We start from the raw sequence: 23,696 nt of genomic DNA, 5'->3' as shown, positions 1-23,696 counted from the left end.
TTGAGAAGAATTGTGAAAATAAACGAAAACTGTTTAGTGTTTATAAAAAGAATGTATTGACAAATCACTGACCAAGCCCACAAATTCGACCTTCCGTTTCCATCCATTTAGGCTGCATTTGGTTGCAAGACTCAGCTGAGCTCAGTTTAATTTTAAGACGAATCTAACATCTAAACACCCAACTCTCAAATTATTAAACTTATCTCAACTCAAAACCTCATTACACATGAAACTCAAAACTTTTTCCAATTTAACACATCTTTATACATGTGACTCACAATTTTTTTCAACTTCTCATAAAAAATATAAAACTTATCTTAATATCTAAAAATACTTTAAATTCAGTTTAGATGAACCTCATATAAGTCTTCTACTACTCAACTCACTACTATTCATAAAAAATTGAGTTCAACTCAACTCAACATCTAAATACATCCAAAACAATTTTTTTTTTTAGGCCATTTAGAGTAAATTTGAATAGTCAATTTGAGATAATAGATAAATAGTAATGAAATATTGATAAAAAATAATAATAAAATATTAAATAATAATAAACACAACCTTAGACGTATGACACGAATGTCTTGTTTGTTTTTATAATTTATTTTATCTAATTTAATTATTATATTTTTTTAAACTTTTATATAAAATAAAATAAATAATTTAACTTTTTCAAATTTTAAAATAAATAAAAAATTAAAAAATTTATTTTATTCAATTTTTAATTTTAAATTCATCCCAACTCATCAATCCATCGCTGCGGTTGCCGCCTTAGGATCAGCGACCATATCTATACATTATACAGCAAAACGTTGCTGCACCGCCTTTCCGTACCGGCCAGTAAACACTGTCAGCTGAGAACCCAGCGCCACTGCGACGGCTGATTGAAGTTTTGGGGTAAAGCTATTTAAGTCAATCGAATACCTTTTTAATTTCAGATTACAGTTTCACAAAGAAAAATAAGATATGCCTCCAAGGGCGCGGGCAGTGTTCATTTATGTGACTTTATGTAATTGTCTTGACGGTTTCCCTTTTGAGCTATTAATTTTTTTTATCCCTGCTACAACGGCCTTTCTAACTCTCATTATCGTCTCCTATTGATTGTCGTCAAGTAGGGGAGAATCAGAATGGACACTCACAATATTAGCAATGGTAGAACCCAAGCGTTGATGATTCCAGCAGATGAGGCTCTCCAAACAATACTGAGTGTGGCTCAGCGTCTGCAATCTGTCACTGTTCCACTATTTGATGCTCTTGGCAAGGTCTTGGCTGAGGATATTCATGCTCCTGACCCTTTGCCCCCATACCGAGCTTCTGTTAAGGTAATTGTTAATAATTAAAGAGAAATTGGTTGCTATATTGTCCATTTAGGCTTTAACTTTGGAGACATTCATGGTATTGATAATTTCATGGGTAGGATGGTTATGCTGTAATTGCTTCAGATGGGCCCGGTGAATATCCTGTTATTGCTGAAGCAAGAGCTGGGAACGATGGAGTTGGAGTGACTTTGACTTCTGGAGCAGTTGCATATGTAACAACTGGAGGTTGGTTCCTTTGATCATATTGAATTCATAATGCATGATTTTTTTTTTTATTAGTTTTTATTTTAATTTTCTGAAGCAGGTGTTAGTTGTGTGGTTTAGGTGTGTTTGGGTATCTCATGGGATTTCTAATGGAACCAAAACTTGATGTTTGTCAACATAGCAACTGCGAGCTGTAATTACTCCAAATATGAGAGACAAGTGTTTAAGCTTGCTATTGTCATCAGCAGTGCAGAGGCAACAGACGTGTGATAGAGGGTGGACCTTGAGTTGGTTCTCTGTGGAGCAGTGAATTGAACATGAGAGAGAGATGATTGTGGGCTTTGGCAAAGTGAGGTTAGTGATCAGGGATGACTGGCCAGCGTGTCTCTGTGGTGGAGGCGAAGCTGGGCTATGTGTGTGGTGTGAGTTGGAGCTGGCCTTGTCGGCGTGCACTAGGATTGTCAATCGGGTTGATTTGGGTTATTCGGGTTTGGGTCATTTTTTAGTCAATCCCAAACCCGATACGAATATTAAACGGGTCAAACACCTCGATCCGAACCGGATATGCCTATTTCATAGGTTGACCTGACACAACTCTTTTGACTTGTTTGTTTATTTGGGCCGGGTTTTGTAATACCCCATATGATAAGAATAAGAGTAGGTGGTGTATGAGATCCCACATTACTTGAGAATGAGAGGTTCTTGCTCTTTTTAACGTTTCAATAGCACTCCAATTGTATATCATTGACAAGTCTTTTGGAGTATAGGTTATGTGGTTTGGGTCTTCCATTGGGGCGTTACAAATGATATTAGAGCTTATCCCAATCATAAATATGGGACTTGAGTCGTGTCATTTATGACGGATAGACCTGACGAGGACGTCGGGAATTTAAGGTGAGAAGATTGTAATTCCCCATATGATAAGGATAAGGGTAGGTAGTGTATGAGATCCCATATTGTTTGGGAAAGAGAAGTTCTTGCTCTATATAAGGTTCTATTGGGGCTCCAATTGTATCATTGACTAGTCCTTTTAGAGTATAGGCCATATGGTTTGATCTTTCCATTGGGGCATTACAATTTTGGATAAATAAAACCATTCAACATTTAAACAAAGACCAATTGATACCAAAGAAGAGAATATCAAACAGCAGCCGGGTATCAATATGCAATTAATTAGGGCATTTGGGATTCTCGCATATGACAGCTACCTTCCAATAAACACCTTCCAAGGTCTTGAACTCACTATCCACTCGAGAAGGACCTACCAGGGACATTAGCGAGAAAGGCCAAAATGTTCACCAAGATGGAAGCTTTCTAGTAAGTATCCACTGGACTAGATCAGAATGAAGGAAGACATTGGAATGCAAGTTTCTTCTGGAAAATTCTCAACATAACACAATTACAAAAGTATGTGTTTTGGCTTGAGTTAAATTTCTGCATGAAGTTTTCAAGCTTAGTTAAAAGGACCATAACTATCATGAGAATCACTCAAGTCTCCTAAAATCAAAACAACTTATAATGTGATATTTGAAACTATTCAAGATTTGTCTGTTGGATGTTGCATGCAGGGCCCCACATGCTAGAATGCTGAAATTTGGCAGTCACCTTCTACTTCTGCATGTATAAAAAAAAATTCACTCCGAAGTTTTTTTTTTATTATTTATTTATTTATAAGTAATAAGAGAAACTCCAAAGGTAAAATCTGGGAGATGAATCAACTTGAACTTTTATTGGTGAGATGTACTGCATTGAATTTTAACTGTGGTCTATTGCTGCCACATGGGGGTATGGGAAAATTGAAAATATCTATCAAATTTTTCAGTTGAGTTCGCTCCACACTTCTGCCAAAAAAAAAAAAAAAAAGAGGAGGGTTTTCCTTACAGAATTTCAATATGAAAAAGAAAATTTAAATTTTCAAAGAAAATTGATATAGCTATACAGACCTGTTTAAGCCACCTATATGTCCAAGTGTTTATATTTGCAAAGTTGAATTTCATTTTTGAATTTGATATTTGATCCCTCCCTCACCTTTTGTATTTTTTTTTCCTCTCTCAGGTCCAATACCTGATGGTGCTGATGCAGTTGTTCAAGTTGAGGACACCGAGGGAATTGAAAACACTTCGGGTGAATCAAAGCGAGTCAAAATATTGGTACACACTAGCAAAGGTGTTGATATTCGTCCAGTGGTATGATTTATTACTTCTTTAGAATTATGCTAATGGATTTATTGATATTAATTGTTCAGGACGTGTATGTGACATGACTATTCTTATAATGGGACATAACTTTGTCAATGATGTAATTGTAACATGAGTAATTTTTGCTAAGTGTATATCAGTCAAACTTTGCCACAATGCTAACTCCGAAGACACATTTAAGATTCATAGCTTTTGGCCTTTTGCTAACCAGAAATTCTCATGTATATGGTTGATAAGTTGGTAGTTTCTTGGCCACCTGCATTGCACCTTGGTTGATTTTGTTATATATAAATATAGTAGACAGGATTTGTTTTCCATTAAAAAGAAATGTTATCCAAAATGTGCCAAGATGCACAAAATACAAAGGAAAATAATGGTTCATACTTAAAATCTTCAAAAGGCTTGGTCAAATTGTGAAGTCAGCTGTGGATGGGATCATATTTTATGAAAATATTAGTTTTCTTATATGGTATTGGTTTAGATATTGATGATAAAGTATTTTATCATAAATCCAGTTGTAATTGTGAATAATTTATATAGTTATCCTTGTATTATATATGAAATTATATTAATTGGGTTAAAAAATAAACATACGGGTTAGCTCAACTCATTTGTATAAAATGGGTTGAAGTGGGTTAAACGGGTTAAATGAACCCAATAAAAGAGTTAATTACTAAACAAGTTAAGTGGGTTGTATCGTGTCACCCGTTAATTAAAATGATCAGGTTTGGGTTGATCCATATAGTCTAAAAGGCCTCCTTTGTTTTCAGAAAACATCTCATCTCATCTCATTTCATCTCATCTAATCATTACAACTTTCTCAACTTCCAATACAAAATAAAATAAACAATTAAACTTTTTTAAATCCCAAAATAAAAATAATATTAAAAAATATATTCTAATAATACTTTATTCAACTTTTTAACTTTAATCTCAACTCATCTCATCTCATCTCATCTCATCTCATCTCATCTCCGAAAACAAACGAGCCCTAATACTCATGGCTTGACACGACATGAACATGATCTATGAACAAGAATTGCCACCCTTGGTCCGACGTGCACTAGCGGGAAACTCTTTGCCGAGGTCATGTAAACTCTTGAGATTAGTTGGTACTTTGTTTAGGACACCCGGTGCAAATTAAACAAAAAAAAAAAAAAGAAATCAAATGAAGAACAATAATGAAGATGTGTATCTAAAACCTTTGTATTTTCAATTTTCTCAAGATGGGGGACAACTAACATATGCTTTTTGCCCCCCCAACCTTCTTCCTTTCCACCCAAAGCAATGATTCCATTCTCGTGGCACACATTCAGCAAGCAAGCAAGCTCCAAAATCGTATTCAAGCCATCTAGACCATTGATCACAATTGATTGGATGTTTTTTTGACATCTCTTTATGTTTCACCAAACTTTTTATGAATTTTTCTTTTTCTTCTATTCATTTTCTGCCGCTTTCTTCTTTTTACCGTATTTAGAAAACATTTTTTTTTCGTTTTTAATGATTTATTTGTTTTTATAACATTTTTCACCAAAACTACATGGTTTTAGCGTCACATGCAACTCATGTGACACTGCACACCAGTTATTTAATGTATTTAATGGTACTGAATAGAAATATAGGCAACAATATTGGATATAGGGTAATTGCATTATAACTATGAGCTACTACCTCATTGTCACATGCCTACCTAGACTTAAACTCAGTGCAACTTGAAGCTTAATTTGAAGTTTCATTGTCAATTTACCATCACATTCAGAGGATGAAATATATATTAAATACAAAATTACCCTTCATTTCAGTGAAAGGATAGTATCAAGGGTATCTTTCTCTTTATATATATTTCACTAAAGTTAACAGTGATTTTTAATTTATGTGGGAAACTAATAATGAGAAGTCAATCTAGGGTTCAAGTTGCACCAACTCAAAGATTAAGAAAAAGTGACACTGGAGTGATGTAGAAGGAAATATAATTACCCCACGTATATAATTGTTTAATTTAGAGATTTAATGACCAAATTGATAACAAGCCTTAATTTGGAGGACCAAGATGTGATTTGACCCAAAATAAAGTGCGAGGACTTGGTGTTTGCAAGGACCTTGACTGAAATCTGCACATTCTTTAATGGATGCCATTTGGAAGTCCATCCTTTATAGATCTGCTATTGGTTGATTATGCAGAATTGCTGAAAAAGGTTTCTTACTACTTTCACACTTAATGGGCCCAAGGCTTACCGTGTTCATTCATACCCAGCTTTCTCTAGTTGCAATTGGATTCTTCACCATTCTGCTGTTTCTCTTGGGTGTTTGTTGTGAATGTCATGCTTTCGAGAAAGATCTATTGAAGGAAACCAAGCTGTCTTGGGTGGATAGAAGCCTTATCAAAAGTTTATGGGGTTGTTCGTATGCGAGATGGGCTTTTCTCCCTTCTAATGGGAATTTGGGTGGTGTGTTGGTAATGTGGGATATGAGGGTAGTGGAGAATTTGGAGGATTGTATGGGAGAATTTCCAGTGGCTTGTCATTTTAGAAGTGTAGCCGATGGTTTTGAGTGGGCCTTTGCTAGAATTTATGACCCTAATGTGGACAGCAGTAAAAGTTTGTTGTGGGATGAGCTTGCTGGTTTAATTAGTTGGTGGGACGTGCCTTGGTGTGTTGGTGGGAATTTTAATGTCATTCGATTTCTGAGTGAGAAGTCGACGAATTCTAGCTTTACCTCGGCGATGAGAGAATTCTCTGAGTTCATTTTTTAGGCTTGTTGATTTACCTCTTGCAACGGGTGCTTTTATGTGGTTCAATAATAAGACTTGGTCCCGTTTGGATAAGTTTTTGGTTTCTCCTTGGGATTCTCACTTTCCTTAGGTGTATCAGAAGTGTTTGTCTTGTATTTGCTCGGATCATTTTCCTATTCTCTTGGACTGTGGTGGTATTCATGGGAGTCGTAGATATTTTAAGTTTGAAAACATGTGGCTTAAGGCCGGTGGTTTCAAAGATATGGTCAAACAATGGTGGTCTTCCTATCAATTGTTTGGTGCCCCTAGTTTCATTATGGCTGGAAAGTTAAAGACTTTGAAAAATGATTTGAAGGAATGGAATGAGCAAGTATTGGGAACTTGGATAGACATAAGGAGACTCTTATTGAGGAATTGCAGGGATCGGAGAGCCAGGCTGAGGGTAGTATTCTTTCGAAGGACGAGATTTTGAGAAAAAGAAATGTTGGGGCTGAATGCTCATCGGAGAAATAATGCTATTGAGTGTATTGAAGTTCATGGTGTTGTTTTATCTAATTTGTCTGATATTAAGGAGCATATTTACCTTTTCTATGAGAAGCTTCTCAAGGAGCATCATGGTTGGAGACCTAAACTGGATGGCTTAACATTCAATGTCATTGATGTTTTGGGTTCTCAATGGCTTGGACGTCCTTTTGAAGAGAATGAAGTTCTTTATGTGGTAAGAGGTATGGTCAAAGATAAGGCTCCTGGTCCATATGGTTTTACAATGGCTTTTTTCCAAGATTGTTGGGACGTTGTGAGGGAGGAGGATGTGATGAATGTGTTTCATGAATTGTACTCTTTTGGTAAGTTTGAAAAGAGTCTAAACGCAACTTTTACTGCATTTATCCCAAAAAGGGTGGGAGCTTTTGGTGTGAAGGGTTTTCGTCCCATTAGTCTAGTTAATGGGGTCTATAAAATCATTTCTAAAGTCTTGGCCAATCGTTTGAGTAATGTTATGGAGATGATTGTTTTGAAATCTCATAATGCGATCATGAAAGGGAGACAAATTTTGGATTCTGTTTTAATAGCAAATGAATGCTTGGATAGTAGAATGAAATCGGGTGAGCCGGGTATTTTATGTAAGCTTGATATGGAGAAGTCTTTTTTTTTTTTGATAAGTTAGAATTATATTAGGCACAATGTAATAGGCGATATGGAGAAGTCTTATGATCATGTTAACTGGAATTTTCTGCTTTATTTTCTGGGGAGATGTGGATTTGGGGGGAGGTGGTGTGGATGGATAAAACATTATGTTTCGACTGCCTGTTTCTTAGTATTAGTGAATGGTACTCCTGAAGGGTTTTTTAATAGTTAATGTTGCTTGAGACAAGGGGACCCGTTGTCTCCCTTTCTATTTGTCATTGTGATGGACGCTCTTAGTTGTATGTTGGGGGCAACTGTTGGTGGTGGATTGTTATCAGGTTTTACGGTGGGTGGGCATCAAGATGGTTTGACTACGATTTCTCATCTTTTGTTCGTAGATGATACTTTGTTGTTTTGTGATGTGAATCTTGGTCATATGCAATCTTTGAGAGCACTTTTGCTTTGTCTTGAGGCTGTGTTTGGCGTTAAGGTTAATTTGGGTAAGTTTGAGATGGTTCTAGAGGCCAGGTGAGAAATATGCAAAGATTGGCAAGTATTTTGGATTGTCAGGTTTCCTCATTGCTGATTAGATACCTCAGACTTCCTTTCGGCTTTGGGGGCTACATTTAAGCCAATATGGTATGAGATGGAGTGTTGGATAAGGTAGAGAGAAGGTTGGTAGGGTGGAAGTCAAAAGGGGTAGAATGACTCTTTTTGAAAGTACTTTGTCTAATCTTCCTACTTATTTTCTATCTTAATTTTCTATTCCTCCTCTTGGTGTGGGAAATAGGTTGGAGAAGTTATCTCGAGACCTCTTGTAGGGAGGCTTAGGGAGCTAAATTTCATTTGGTTGGCTGGGATAAGATTTGTGCTCCTTTGCCGTGTGGTGGGTTGGGGTTTAGAAAACTGGGCATTTTCAATAAATCAGTACTTGGGAAGTGGTTATGGAGGTATCATCAGGATTGCAAATCCTTGTGGAGGGCCATGATTGACTCAAAATATGGGAGTGCCTGGGGGGTATGGAGTTCTAATGAGGTAAGAGGTACTCATAGTGTGGGGGGTGTGGAAGTGTGGTGAGGTGGTAGGGTTCTTAGCGCTGTTTTTCCTGATCTCTTTCGTTTTTCTCAATATCCGGATGCTTCAATGGCTGAGATTTTGGACTCTTCTAGTGGTTCTTCCCTTTGGAATGTTATATTTTCAGGAGCAGTTAATGACTAAGAAATAAAGGCTGTTTCTAAATTGTTTGGCTTACTGTATGCTACATAACTTGGGTAGGATGCAAGTGATAAGATGGTCTGGAGGCACACTGGTAATAAGAAGTTTTCAGTTTGTTCTTTGTACAAGTTGTTGTCTAGGTCAAATGGGGTACACTACTTTTCTTGCAAGAGTGTTTTGAAGAGTAAGGTGCCTTCAAAGGTGGCATTCTTTGGCTGGTCTGCTGCTTTATGGAAGATTTTGACTTTGGACAATCTAAGGAAGCATGGATTAATTGTTTTGGAGTGGTGCTTCTTATGTAAGAAAACTGGTGAATTGGTGGATAATTTATTTAAGGGTGTACAGAATTTGGTCCGAACTGGAAAAATGGACCGGACCGAAAATTTCAGTCCAGACCGGACCGGACTGAATCCTCTTCCGGTCGGTCTCAGTCCCATACATGACTGAATAAATTCAGTCTGGTCCTGGGGTCTATAAATTTTGGACCGGACCGAACTATATATATTTTTTTAAAAACTATTTTTAATAATTTAATATATTATTTTTATGTAGTAATTATATAATTTAATATGATTTTCATCTAATATATTATTATTAACCATATAAAATATAAAATAATATATACTATCAATTAATAATATATCATAAATAATGTGATAAAGTTTAATGTCAAATTGATAATTATTTATTAATAATATACAAAATGTAAAAAGTTTAATATAGCTCATTATGCATTAACTATCATAATAGATTTACATACTCTAAATTAGTAACAAATTAGCAATTAACATCATAAATATAATTATAATTAACTATTTTTTTATGAGTTAAATAGTTAATTACATAATCCACATTAAATAGTTTACTTAATTTTAATTTTACTAATTTAAATAATTTTTTTATTAATTTATGTTCATAAAAGAGAAAAGAACGGACCAACCGGATCGGACTGATAGGGACCGGTCCGGTCCGGTTCCTTTGGGGGTTTGGTCCGGTCCAGGGTGAGAAAACCTTGGACTGAAGGGATTCGGTCCGATCCAAAAAACACCCTTTGGACCGACCGGACCGGACCGAATTCACCCCTACATTTATTATTACATTGTGAGGTGACTAGGGTATTATGGTATGAAGTGTTTAATAGAAGTGGAATGACTTGGGTGATGTCTAGGAGGCTAGTGAATCTTTTTGTTTGCTGGAGAGGTTTAACGGGTAATTTGCAAATTGCTGATGTCTGGAATATGATCCCTTTATAGTTTATGCCTTATGTGGTGTATTTGGGATAAGAGGAATGGTTGATACTTTGAAGATAAGGAACACTCAGTGGATGAACTTAGACTTTTTTTCTTTAATACCTTATTTCAATGGGCTTCGGCTATTGTGTTAATGGAACTAGTGTTCATGATTTCCTTGTTTTTTCTAGTTCCTGACTTATAACTAGGTTCAATTTTTGTATACTTCCTGTGTACTTGGCTTTGTCATGCTACTTGTCTCAATAAAATTTCTTGTTCATAAAAAAAAAAAATGTTTAACCAAGATTTATGACCTTCAAACTTCTGTTTAACTTGGGTCACATAATATTGAATGAAAACCACTAATATTCTTTGGCTGACTCACTTCAGTGCGTGGGTTGAATACAAAATTTGGCGTGCATGTCCATAATGTGAAACACGCCCAAATCTATTATTTCACTTTTTTCCCTTGTGATACAGAAAAATAAACTATGCCCTTTTGGCTGGTGGATGTTAATTTTATTCACCCATTTAACTTATTCCCTTCATGGCCATTCAAACATGAAGCAAAAAATGAATTTGAATCTGGCTTTGCAAATCATTCCAATCACTTTGTATACATGCGGCTTTCAACTAGTCATGATTGACTTTTTGACAAGTAATTTTGATTAAAAATATGTAAAAGGCAATGACAGGACGGTTACTAGGTCATTATTGATGATGTAAACTTTAATTAATTACTTGTGTTTATTTGCTCAAGGAAACTCCAACTTGATGGATCAGTGATAGTAAATAAATTGAGTACCATCATACAAAAGTTATCGTGTGGCACAGAGAACTTTTAAAGTTGCACCACATCACGATTCACCATTTAATCCAGCACCTCCATGCAAGTGTCACGTCACTTGCACTACTTAAAACCTACTTTGAGTAGGAAAGGTTGTATTCAAAGTGCTTGCTTTATGCTGTCTAATGCAGTGGTACAATTGAGTCTTCCACTTGGAATTTGTCTTTATGTAACGAGTAAAGCTACTCTCACCACTCCCAGCTCCCGCTGGGAGCTACCGCTATACTTTTTTTTTTACTTAGTGATTAAGTGTTTTTTAATGATGATGTGATTTTTTTGCTTTTTAAAAAAATATTTAAAAGTGTTAAAAAAATACATGTAAAAAAAACAAAATATTTACACTAACGGTAGCTCCCAGCAGGAGCTGGGAGTGGTGGCTGTAGAGCCACTCTTATATAATATACTCTAATAAAAACTTAATTTGCCTGTTTGATGGTGTCACTTTATTTTGAGCTGTTAGATCTTTTAGCTCACTCAAGCAAATGTTTGCCAGGGATGTGACATTGAGAAAGATGCTGTAGTATTAAAGTCTGGAGAAAGAGTTGGTGCTGCAGAAATTGGCTTACTTGCTACCATGGGTGTGATGATGGTGAAGGTAACTTACTATGTGCTTAAAAATGTCGTCTAACTCTGACCCTGGGGAGGAAATAGTGAACATCCCGTGTACTTGTTTATTTGTCCAGTCAGAAGGAAAAGTTTCAAAACACTAAGGCCTGATGTTGTTATGTAGGTATATCCTTTGCCAAAGATTGGTGTGCTTTCTACAGGTGATGAACTATCAGAGCCAACTACCAAGCTTCTAGGCCGTGGCCAGGTATTATATTCAATTGGAGAACTACTAACTGCATAATTTGGGCTGCATTTCTCTCTCTTTCACATATTTTATCAGCCCCTTTACTCATAAAGGGTCGGAATATCTTCTTTATCTTTTTTTTTTTTTTTTTGCTAGAGAGCTCTCTCTATCAATCTCCTCTTGGGCTCCACACCTCTCTCTAAGGCACCCTATTGAATGATGTTAGTTGAATTGTGAGAACTTAAGAAGAAAATTAGGAGTTCTTGAACCTAGATTTCGTTCAATCTAGTGCTACTAATCACATTCGTGGACGGCCAAACACTTCTCTGTCTCTCTCTCCCTTCTCTCTTCTATGACCTTTCATCTTCTATTCCCGATGCTTCTCATTGGGAATAATTTATAATCTCTTATCTCTTTTCATTTTCATTTCTATTCCTTTTTCTTCTGCTTTATTCGTCTTAATCTTTGTTGGAGGATGATGGTGATGGAGAGTAGTTTTTGGATTGAAACCAAGCTTTTTGTGATCAGAAGAATAGAGGGGAATCTCTTTTGTATTGTCGAGAAGGCCCTTTACCTCAGTAGGGATGTGGTGGTTTGGTTGGCTAAGGTGGTTGAGGGAAGTTTGAAGTTCTCGAGTAATAGGGCTCTGTATCAGACTAAAAGGGAGGGAAATAGAGTCTTTTTGGTCCAAGTATGTCGAATCGTTTGGCAGGTTCGTGAAAATGATGGAGTTGGGCACTGGTAAGGGAAAAGGAATTATTGTTATCCCTGAAGGGAGGAATGAAAGTGGATGGGAAAGTTTCGTTAAGAAAACGAAGGAGATTGTTGGTTCAAATTCCTCTGTTTTTGATCCTGGAAACAGAGGTGTACTTAAGAAGAGTGCTACTAAGAGGGACTCTAAAGGAAAAGAGGTGAGTATGGTTAATCCTCAAAGAGGAGCTTCTTCCTCGCATACAGCTCCTTATTTGTCTGCATTGATGGAAGCTGTTAATGATAATCATGGCCCCAGTAACAAACATGGAAAAGGAAATAACAAGAAAGATGTGGTAGTGTCGAGGGCAAGGAATAAGAATGTTTCCAGCGATGAAGGTGACGATTGGCATCCCGCAATGTTGCAGAAATTTGGTGAAGTCAAGGGGTCATTTTGGCATGTGCGGGCAAAACTTCTTGGTTGGAAGGACAGGCTAGATTCGATATTGAAGATGATTGATGAGGGACTAGGCTTAATTATGGGCCTGGTTTCAACTAGAAAACCAAATGGGTTAGTAGAGGAAAAGGGGAGGCTGTATGGACCCAAGGCTTCCAATGTCTACGTAGGAACTGGGCCTATGAAAGGCCCATTCAAGAAGCCTGTTACACGAAAGAAACAATCTGGCGTTGGGCTTCAACGATCTACCAGCTCGAGAAGAGAGTTGCACCAACCCAAGCCCGTGGTGGCTCTGCGACCTGGTCCATCTTCACAAACTAAGTCGTCGGCGGCAGGCGTATCTCCTGGAGGTTTCCCGGCAACGAGTTTTGCTACACCACTCACGACGAAAGAGACCCTGAACAAGGCGAAAAATTTTAGAGATTAGCCCCAGGAGAGGAATACTTCGACACAGACCCTGCCTTCACAGAAGAAGTCGACAGGTTTAGGAGATCTTCCCAACAAGTTTCCTACAGGTTTGGAGGCTCAGACGACTCACTCGACAGAGTTGTTAGGTGAACCTATTGTTCAGGAAGATGCGTTGGAGGTTGGAGGCTCTTCAGGGGATTCTTTGGAGTCGAGTTTTGCGCCTGGTGTGGGGTTGTGATGTCCTCCATAGATCCTGCAATAGGGGTAGTTGAAGAGGTTGAAGATGAAGGATGTGAGGGGACAAATGGGACTGAGCAGTCAATCTCACAGGTTCCATGTACTCAGTTTAATAAACCTGACTTGCAATTGGTGATTGGTGGAGGTGAAGGTTCTGAATCTTGTGAATCTGGAGAGTTTTTTGAATCAAATGAAGACCTTGATTCTGTTCCTTTATGCTCTATTAACCCAGGCATTGAATGGCCTAGCAAATCATCTGACTGGGTATTACGAAAGGTGGAAGAAATTAGAAATTGTGCTGCCATTTCTTGTGAGGGATTTGAAGATCAGTTTAGAGCTCTACTTATTGCTTTTGAGGCTGGACATCTTGCTCTGGCCAGAATTGCTGCTAAAAAGGAGAGGGAGCTAAAAAGGTTGGAATGTACGATTAATTACAAATCCAGGGATGGGAGCGCCTTTAGAGAAAAAGACAGAGAGGGCTGTCAATGGTTTCTCATGAAGCCTAAGATTATTTCTTGGAATGTTCGTGGGCTAAACGATTATAGAAAGCGTCTTCGAGTAAAAAATATGATTAGGCAGTGGAAGGCTGAAATCATTTGTTTTCAAGAAACTAAATTGAAGGTCATCAACCAATCGGTGGTTCATAGTTTATGGAGCTGTAATTATGTGGGTTGGGTCGAGTTAGTCTCTAATGGAGCTTCGGGAGGCATTATTGTTATGTGGGATAGGAGGGCTGTAGAAGTAGTAGATCATTATGTGGGAGAATTCATGGTGGCATGTCACTTTAAGAAGGTGGATGATGGCATCGAATGGGCTTTTGCTGGTGTTTTTAGGCCAAATTCAGATTCTAGTAGGAGTATATTGTGGGAAGAAATTGCGGGTCTTTGCTGTTGGTGGGATCTTCCGTGGTGTTGTGGAGGGGATTTTAATATTACTCGCTTTCCTTGTGAGCGAGTAGGGGGCTCGTTAATTACTAAAGCTATGTTTGAATTTTCAGAACTCATTTCTAAGTTGCAACTGATTGATTTACCTATGGCGGGAGGGGATTTCACGTGATCAAATGGGAGAGCATGGTCCCATTTGGACAGATTCTTGGTTTCGGTCTCTTGGGAAGCATTATTTCTGGTGTTAAGTCAGAAAAGGTTGCAGAGAATAGTTTCTGACCACTATCCTATTTTGATGGATTGTGGGGGCATTATTATTGGGAGAAGACACTTTAAATTTGAAAATATGTGGTTTGAGGATGAAGTTTTTGTTGAAAGAGTAAGAAGGTGGTGGGCCTCTTATCATTTTATTGGTACTCCTAGTTTTATCATTTTATGGATGAGTTGGAACAAGGTTTGTATCCCGGTGTCATGTGGAGGATTGGGAGTGCGGAATTTAAAGCTTTTCAATAATGCTCTTCTTGGGAAGTGGCTTTGGAGGTACAACAACGAGAGTAATGCATTATGGAGGCAGATTGTGGATGCTAAATATGGGAGGATGTGGGGGAATTGGTGTACTAATGAAGTAAAAGGGGTGTATCGGGTGGGTTTGTGGAAGTTCATTCGGTTGGGATGAGGGGATTTTGTCAAAAACATTAATTTCAAAGTGGGGGATGGAACAAATATTTATTTCTGGCATGATAATTGGTGCGGCGATTCAGCTCTTAAATATGTTTATCCTAATCTTTTTAGGATTGCTAGAAATAAAGGGGTTGCAGTGGCTGACTCTTATCAGTTTTCTAATAATATGTTGCATTGGAATGTGGAATTCACCAAAGATCTACAGGACTGGCAATTGTGTGAAGCTGCTGATTTCTTTGTAAAATTATATGATACGAAGATCGATCAGAATAGGGAGGATAGGCTGCTGTGGGTGCATGATTATAATTCCAGATTCTCAGTGAGATCTTTCTACAGGGTGTTAAATAGTCATGGTGATAAAGTATACCCCTGGAAATGTATCTGGAGAGCAAGGGTACCTATTAAAGCTGCATTTTTTGTTGGCTGGGTGTCTCTTGAGAAAATATTAACCACAGATAATTTGAGGAAAAGAGGTTTATTTGTGATTGATTGGTGTTTTATGTGTAAAAAAGATGATGAATCTGTTAACCATCTTTTCCTTCATTGTGAGGTGGTCACGAAGCTGTGGAATGAGATTTTTGCAAGGGTAGGCATTTCTTGGGTGATGCTTTTGCATGTGGTGGACTTTTTGGCTAGCTGGCAAGGTTCAGTGGGATGTGGAGGCACTGCAGCAGTGTGGAGGATGATCCCCTTGTGTTTGTTTTGGTGCTTATGGTTAGAGAGAAATGAGAGGTGTTTCGAAGATTGCAAACATTCTATGGGGGAATTCAGGGATTTTTCTTTAGCACTATAAGTTTTTGGGTGAAGAACCTTGCAAGGGATGGGAATATTTGTAATGTTTTGCCTTAGATCTATTTTGCTTTAGCTTGTATTTAGGTGTACTCACTTGTATACTTCCTGTGTACTTGGGCTATGCCTTTTTACTTGGAATAAATTTTCTTATTATCTATCAAAAAAAAAAAAATATCTTCTTTGCTAATTAAAATAGCAATATTTTTCATCATTTCACAGTCCAAAATGCTATAATTTATTTGGAGGTTGTCTAAACATGCGGTGTGTTTTCATCAAGATTAGCTTATATCGTCCATGTGCTTTATATGTTTAATCTGGGGAAAGAAGCGGATTTCTTTACTGCAGATTAGGGACTCTAACCGTGCTATGATACTAGCAGCAGCTACACAGCAGGAGTGCAAAGTTGTTGACCTTGGCATTGCTAGAGATGATGAAGAAGAACTTGAGAGGATCTTGGATTCTGCTTTATGTTCTGGGATTAATATTCTTTTGACTTCTGGAGGGGTTTCGATGGGAGATAAGGATTTTGTCAAGCCATTGCTTGCAAGCAGAGGGACGGTGTATTTTAGCAAGGTCTATTGATGACCCATTCTTTATCATATTAACAATTTCTTTCAGGAAGTTGTTTGATGCAAATTCATGTTTGTAGTTGGAACAAACTACCGAGCATGATGAGGTTTCAGACAATCGAAATATGTGGAGTTTGATGAAAAAGAATTATATTATCTTGGTTTGAGATTTGATTGCCGTTTCAGGTTCTTATGAAACCGGGAAAGCCTTTGACATTTGCCATGATCAATTTAAAATCAGTTGAAAGTACAAGGCAGAACAAAATTCTTGCATTTGGATTGCCAGGAAATCCAGTGAGCTGTTTAGTCACTTTCCATCTTTTTGTGGTCCCGACCATTCGTCATCTTGCTGGATGGGCAAACCCACATCTTTTCAGGTTGATAAAGCTTCAAAAAGGCTGCTGTCTCTCTTTCTTTCCTTCCATGTTTGTTAGTACAGTAAAGTGATTGTTTGCATGTTTTTAATAACATGAGCAGAGTGCAGGCTCGTCTTCACCATCCCATAAAAACAGATCCCGTTCGACCAGAATTCCATCATGCCATTATTAGGTGGGAGGTCAATGATGGGTCAGGCAATCCTGGGTAAGTTCTCTAGATATGTTTTTCTTTCAGGTTAAACTAGACTACTGGTTTTTAGGAATGAGGTTCCCCATTGATCGTCTGCTGGACATGATTTCCTACCAAACTTGTTCCATTTGTTTACTTCTAATTGCATGAAGATAATGGATCACTTTTTTGTTTGTCAGTTTTGTGGCAGAGAGCACTGGTCATCAGCAGAGCAGCAGACTATTAAGCATGAAGTCAGCCAATGCTTTGTTGGAATTGCCGGCAACAGGCAGTGTCATATCTACTGGGACTACTGTTTCAGCCATCATCATTTCTGACTTAAGCAGTACTGCCATTTTCAGTAGTTCGCTATTGTCAGATTCAACTTTGGCTTTCAAGGGAAGTACATCGAAAGAAATAACTGCAGATGACTCTCAGGGTGCTGAGATCAGAGTAGCTGTTCTTACAGTGAGTGATACCGTTGCATTAGGTGCTGGGCCTGATCGAAGGTACTGTCCTACATGTTTTTCTATGTCAAGACCTTTGCTGTGTTTGATTCTTGATTCATCTGCAATAATCTGTAACTTCTTGAACGTAGAACCTTATATTCATAATTTCAATTGTTGAATCTTAAAGATATTTCTCTTTGCCTCTCTCTTTCTCTCTCTGATAACTCCCCCATGCTGGTCGCTTGAGCCTGAAACTCTTGGGCCTTGGTTTAAATAAAAGTTGCCAAAATCATGCTATCAGTTGATCAAAGAATAATCTTCTGATAGTTGTTTTATACAGAACAAATAGCAGTTATGAAAATATGAATGCCATGAGTCTCAGACTCTAATCATGAAATCTAAACACTGCTAAGCAGCTGGTACCAAAAACTGATGCCCTGCTTTCTAATGATGCTCTGCTTGGAATAGGAAGGTGAGTATTAAAACTTTAACTGCATCCAGATACTCCTTTTTGAATGATTGTTTCAGAAAGGTCACTGAGTTGATGCCAAAGAAAGAGCGAAGTTGATACTGCTTTCTAGAAGTGGAGAACTGAAAGTACATGCTTTGCAACAATATGTTTGAAATAGCTCAACAGTTCAGCATAATAAGTTCTTGACAAAATGTCCTGCATCCCCTTCCCAAAAAGTATATGTCACAACTTAGGATGCAAGTATTTGTATGTTTATATGGCCAATTGGCAATTTGTTAGCACCCTTCGCACTCGCTACTCGATGACTTAGGCTGTTGACTCCAGTATGTGAGGCCTCTTTGGAAGCACACATTACACTGAAACTATGGTTGTAGTCATGCGGGTAATGAGATAGCTTATTGACAGTGGTCCCAGGGCAGTTTCTGTTGTAAATTCTTCGTCAGAAAGGTTAGGAGGAGCAAGGGTAGTCGCAACGGCTGTAGTCCCAGATGATGTGAGCAAAATTAAGGATGTTCTATTGAGATGGAGTGACATCGACAAAATGGATCTGATTCTTACCCTTGGTATGATTTCTTCTTACAATCCAGCTTTTCATTTATATGGATGAATATGACAGTATCTATGTGTCTTTTCCTAGGAATTTCTTCTTCCTTTTTGTGATAAATATTCTCATTGAAGGTGGCACTGGCTTCACCCCAAGAGATGTAACCCCTGAAGCAACAAAAGGGTTGCTGGAGAAAGAAACACCTGGTCTTCTGCATGTAATGATGCAAGAGAGCTTAAAGGTACGACTGGTTTACATGCATTGGTACTCATACAGTAAGTTATCTGTTTGTTTACAAAACAAATAAGTACTTGTCTACTTTCTGTTTCTTAATTGTACTTTTACTATCTGAAAGGAATTTACTTGTAAAGAAAAAAAAAAAACTATCTGAAAGGAATTTAAAATTTTATGAGGAGATTGTCCTAATCGGAGGGCTGCATTGTTGCTGTCCATGTTAAACACTTATTGTCGTTTGGGTAGTCATGGACTTGGTAGCTATTGAACTAATAATTGCGCCTTGAAACATGGTCAACTGGAGATGTTTCTTTTCTAGATTGCTGACCTTTCTTGCCTAAGAGGTAGAGTAAAGCATTCCTATTGTGAGGTTTCAATGATGATGAACTGAGCCAGGCCAATCATACCAATTAGATTGTAGTGTCTTTCTACTCATTAATCCTAGGTAAAATTGCTCATGTTCATAGTGTCATTGTGCTACATTGGTCGGATACGCTCACATTTTTGTTGGATACACATTCCTGTGGGTGCTGTAGAAATGTTTGTGAAACCGAGCCACAAGACTATCTCAATATCTTCCACCTGTCCAATGGATTCTGGAGTCAAAGGGAAATTTGTTGATTGAATCCATTCCTGATTATTTGATGCTAACAAGGTCTACCTATTCTCCCAACACAACCCTCCTTTTTAGGGGCATGGCATTCAGTTCTATTAAATATATGCTCCTCTACATTGAAATTTTGATCCCCATATTTATGAGCTAAGCTCACAAGATCTAAAGTGGAGTCTCACTGCAACAAAAGTTTCCCTTGAAGAATTAGGATGTATACTTTGGAATCTATTAAATCAACAAAATGAGTGAAACCGTACAAGGTGGGAGGACAATATCTGTAGGAAGAAAAGATTGTTCATTGGTACTGTAGGCATTACTGTGGTACTGTCGCGATTTAGTATATTTTAGGTCCATCACCCACCTCAACACGGATATTTCTTAAATGTGTCCCATCCTCTTCTTATTTGCTTCCATAGCCCCAACCCATATGCCCCATTCTCATTCAAACAACATCCTCTCCATGGTTCACCGTGCTTCGATTCTATGACGATTCTCCAGTAGGTCCCTGTTCATTGTGGTATCTCCTAAGCCATTTGCCAAACAAGGCTTTGTTAAAGGGCTGCAAGTTCTAAATACCCAATCCTCCTTCTGAAATAGGGGAGTATATCGTGGCCCATTTTACCAAGTGAAATTCAAACTTTTCATTCATCCCCCCATAAGAATTCTCTTTGAAGTTTCTCTTTGTGATGAGCCACCTTGATAAGGAGCAGAAATAGTGATAGGAAGTAGGTTGGCAAGTTGGGAAGGGTACTTTTGATTAAGGTGACCCTATCACCCTTGGATAAATACATTCTCTTCCAACTAGCCAATTTCCTCTCCATTTTTTCTAGTACATTATCCCAAATAGATTTCAAAATGAACGGGGATCCCAAAAGGAGGCCAAGATATTTCATAGGCAGTTAAGATACCTTACATATCAAAATGGAAACCATACTCTCCACATTTGGAACATCCCCCCACTGGATTACTTTTGATTTAGCCAAGTTCACCTTCAGCCCTGAAGTTGCTTCAAAGCCTAGGAGGAGAGCCCTCAAAGCTTGAATTTGATGATAGTTGGCCCCACAAAATATTAGTTTTCAGTGGCAAATAATAGATGGGATATGTTAAGTGATCTTGTATTTGCCTCCCCCACTAAGAATCTGGATACGAACCCACTCTACACAACACCTGAAATCATCTTGCTAAAAGATTCCATTACAAAACAAAAGTGGAGATAGAGGGTTACCTTGTCTCAAGCCTCGTGAGGTTTTAAAGGAGCCATTTGGTGTGCCATTCACCAAGATAGAGGAACAAGCAGTAGAGATAGAATATTTCATCCATGAACACTATTTTGTACCAAAGCCACATCTCTCGAGCATGTAAAACAAGAATCTCCAATTGGCAATAAGCTTGCATAAAAGCCTCGGCTGTCCCGACTTGAATCTACTATCCAAGCATTCCATTGGCAATAAGCATTAAGTCAAGAATTTGCCTACCTCTGACAAATGGCATTTTGGGCTTTGATATTAATTTCATCACCATGCTCAATTTATTCACCAAAACTTTTGAGAGAGTCTTGTACATCCCACTCACCAAGCTAATGGGACGTCCTTTACCTCTGCAATCTTGGGTTTTTTTGGAATGAGTGCAATAAATGTTGCATGGCGGCTTTTTGCAAACCTTCCATTTTCAAGAAATTTATGCAAGAAGCCCATTATATCTTTGGTCACTTCCCAACAAGTTTGGAAAAAATCCATAGAGAAGCCATCCGGATTTGGAGCTTTATCACATCGTAATTAAAACTCAAAACATTTAGATAACCTTTATTTCCTTAAAATCTAATATCCACATGTTACCCGAAATACCATTGCACCCAACTAATTAATATCCGCATAACTTCTCCAAATGATTATACGATTAAACCCTAAAATATTACTACACCCAAAAAATCTAATTTCTCTCAATTTATCATCGAACAGATAATCATAAAATAATCAATCCCTAAAAAGATTTCTCCGCAACATCTCTATCAAAACCAAAGATATGTAAACCCAAATTTTGATTACCCGGCATCCCGTAATTTTCTTATTCTTATTAGCTAAGACTTGTATTGACCCATCAACCATAACTGTCATGCGCACGGTTAATCCTCAAAAATTAGCATAGCCCATGACCCATGTGTAACATGATTATAACTAACCAACCAACCCATTTTTAGACCCAATAATACCGATAACCCTTTTGACCAACCCGCTTACTAAAAAAACACATGCTACATATAATCCCCATATCATGACATGTGCAGCAACTTTTGACTAAGGCCTCGTTTGGATAATGAGATGAGATGAGATTATCGGTGAATAGTAGTGAAATAGTTTGTAAATAGTAGTGAAATGGTTTGAGTTAATATGTTTTATGGAGTTTTGGGAAAGGAAAGATAAAAAGTTGAATAAAAATATTATAAAGTTAAAATATTGTTAGAATATTTTTTTTTTTTAGATTTGAAAAAATTGAATTGTTTTTTGTGTTTTGTTTGGAAGTTTGAGAAAGTTGTAATGATTAGATAATAATTAGATAAAAAAAGTTGAAGATTTGAAAGTAAAAAATGTTTGTGTTTGTGGTGTTTGGAGATTGAAATGTGATGAGATGAGATGAGATGGGATGAGAGGCTATTGCTATCCAAACCAGGCCTAAATATACCATGAAAACACATGGTGCGGGAGAGAGATTAATACCGAGGGTTCAAGATTACTTTTGTCTAGTAATCTATAAGTTGTTAATTTTACTGGGAAGTATGAATATATTTGGTAGTTCAAATAGCTGCAGTTAGGCTTCCTATTAATCAAGCCTATTGTCTAAGATGTTAGGATTGGTTTTATCCTTCCTTTCCCAGCTGTTACCTTTACCACTTCCCCATTCTCTGGCACCAAAACTGCAGGTTAATTTATCTCTGTTTTGTTTGCAATTCCCCTTTCCTTTTCCCCTTTCCTTTTCTAAAACAGGTGACACCATTTGGTATGCTTTCACGCTCTGCAGCTGGAATACGGGGTTCATCATTGGTAAGGCCACAATTAATTCAACTATTTTCCTGGTTTATTGTCATGGTGGTGCTTTTTGTCATCAAGTTAGGTTCTTTGAAGTTAAAATTATATAGATATTAACATGGGAAGGAATTACAAATTTTAAATTTCTCGTTGATGATAAAATCAACTTTAGTGGTACGTGAACGATCAAATAAAGAGAAAATTAAGTTTATTAGAGAGATAAGAAGGAGCCATGTCATGAAAGCCTTCAGAAGGCACTTTTGGACCTTTCATAGAATGAAGAGTTTCAATTCTTTCTTCCTATAACAAGTGGAAGATAAGTTTACCATAATTTCTCCCGAATAAAGAAATGAGAATAATTTCATGAGGACTCGTAACTGTCACCAATATTCTTAATAGGAATTGTATTTGACAATTCATTTCAAACCTATAACCGATATCTTCAGCTAAAATTTATTGTTTCCCAAATGATCTCTTGGTAAATGCTATTTCCCATCTCTTGATACAAGGGGTGGAAAGTGAAGTCACGGGGTTTAATGTGTTAATTATATTTGCCTATTACTCACCAAAAACAATTATTTGCCTATCAAAAAATTATTGATTTCTGGTTAGTGGGTCAGTTTACTAAGTTGGAGGCCCACATGAGTACCACCTGAATCCATATATGATTATGCCTGCACCATATTTCAGTCAATCTATGGTTGTTTCATTCCCTTGATATGGGATTTTTGTGTTCAGATCATTAACATGCCTGGGAACCCAAATGCTGCTGCTGAATGCATGGCGGCTTTGTTGCCTGCCCTTAAGCATGCATTAAAGCAGATAAAGGGGGACAAGAGAGAGAAGCATCCCCGTCATGTCCCTCATGCACAAGCTGCACCTGTTGATTTGTGGGAGAACAGTTATAAGTTGGCCTCTGGAGGAGGAGGCAAAGAACATGGTTGTTCTTGTTGAACATGGTTGTTCTTGTTCCAAATATAATTTGTAAGTTACTTATCAAAAAAAATTATAATTTGCAAGTATTGTGAAGGAGCATAAAGGACCTCTGGTTGTGCTGGTCTGTGAAACACGGAATAATAAGAAATGACCTGCCTACAAAATCCGAGTCATTACAAATGTAAAGCTTCATATGGTTTACAAGTATTGTGATATGCTTAAACTATCTACATATATATAGAGAAGCTAACATGTTTATACTCTATACTCTATATAGAGTAGAAACATGAGGTTTCTACCAACATTGACCCTAGAAGACTAGAATGTGAAGAAAAGTTGGTTTACAATGGTGTAGAGACTGAAATGATTTCAAAATCAAAGAGTTGAGGAGGGAATTAGAAGTTCCATAGAGTATGTAGAGAGTCTATTAAACATATAATTAAATAAAACACATAGGAACTTGTAGACCTTTTAGCAAACACTATAGACGCTAGGGGTGC

The 23,696-nt window shown here is 37.5% G+C and overlaps 1 protein-coding gene across 4 annotated transcripts; it reads left to right on the top strand.

Moving 5' to 3' along the window:
• Positions 1–755: 755 nt before the first annotated feature.
• Positions 756–23,360, top strand: LOC109014009 (molybdopterin biosynthesis protein CNX1). 4 transcript variants are annotated; one of them, XM_018996309.2, is made up of 14 exons: positions 756–897; positions 1,116–1,322; positions 1,418–1,544; positions 3,579–3,709; positions 11,362–11,463; positions 11,599–11,682; positions 16,156–16,383; positions 16,566–16,756; positions 16,857–16,961; positions 17,126–17,434; positions 18,252–18,409; positions 18,525–18,631; positions 22,219–22,275; positions 22,999–23,360. In XM_018996309.2, exons 2-14 carry the CDS (start codon positions 1,128–1,130, stop codon positions 23,212–23,214), a joined length of 2,010 nt encoding a protein of 669 aa, XP_018851854.1. In that variant the 5' UTR covers positions 756–897; positions 1,116–1,127; the 3' UTR covers positions 23,215–23,360. The 4 variants fall into 4 exon arrangements, with proteins under 4 accessions (XP_018851854.1, XP_018851853.1, XP_018851855.1 ...); XM_018996308.1 differs by having other exon boundaries at positions 1,113–1,322; XM_018996310.2 differs by lacking the exon at positions 756–897 and adding an exon at positions 937–1,009 and having other exon boundaries at positions 1,113–1,322.
• The last annotated feature ends 336 nt before the right edge of the window (positions 23,361–23,696 follow it).

This window comes from Juglans regia, chromosome 14 (assembly GCF_001411555.2).
Source record: "Juglans regia cultivar Chandler chromosome 14, Walnut 2.0, whole genome shotgun sequence".
NCBI classification, from domain to species: Eukaryota; Viridiplantae; Streptophyta; class Magnoliopsida; order Fagales; family Juglandaceae; genus Juglans; species Juglans regia.
This window is presented reverse-complemented; position numbering and strand designations above follow the sequence as displayed.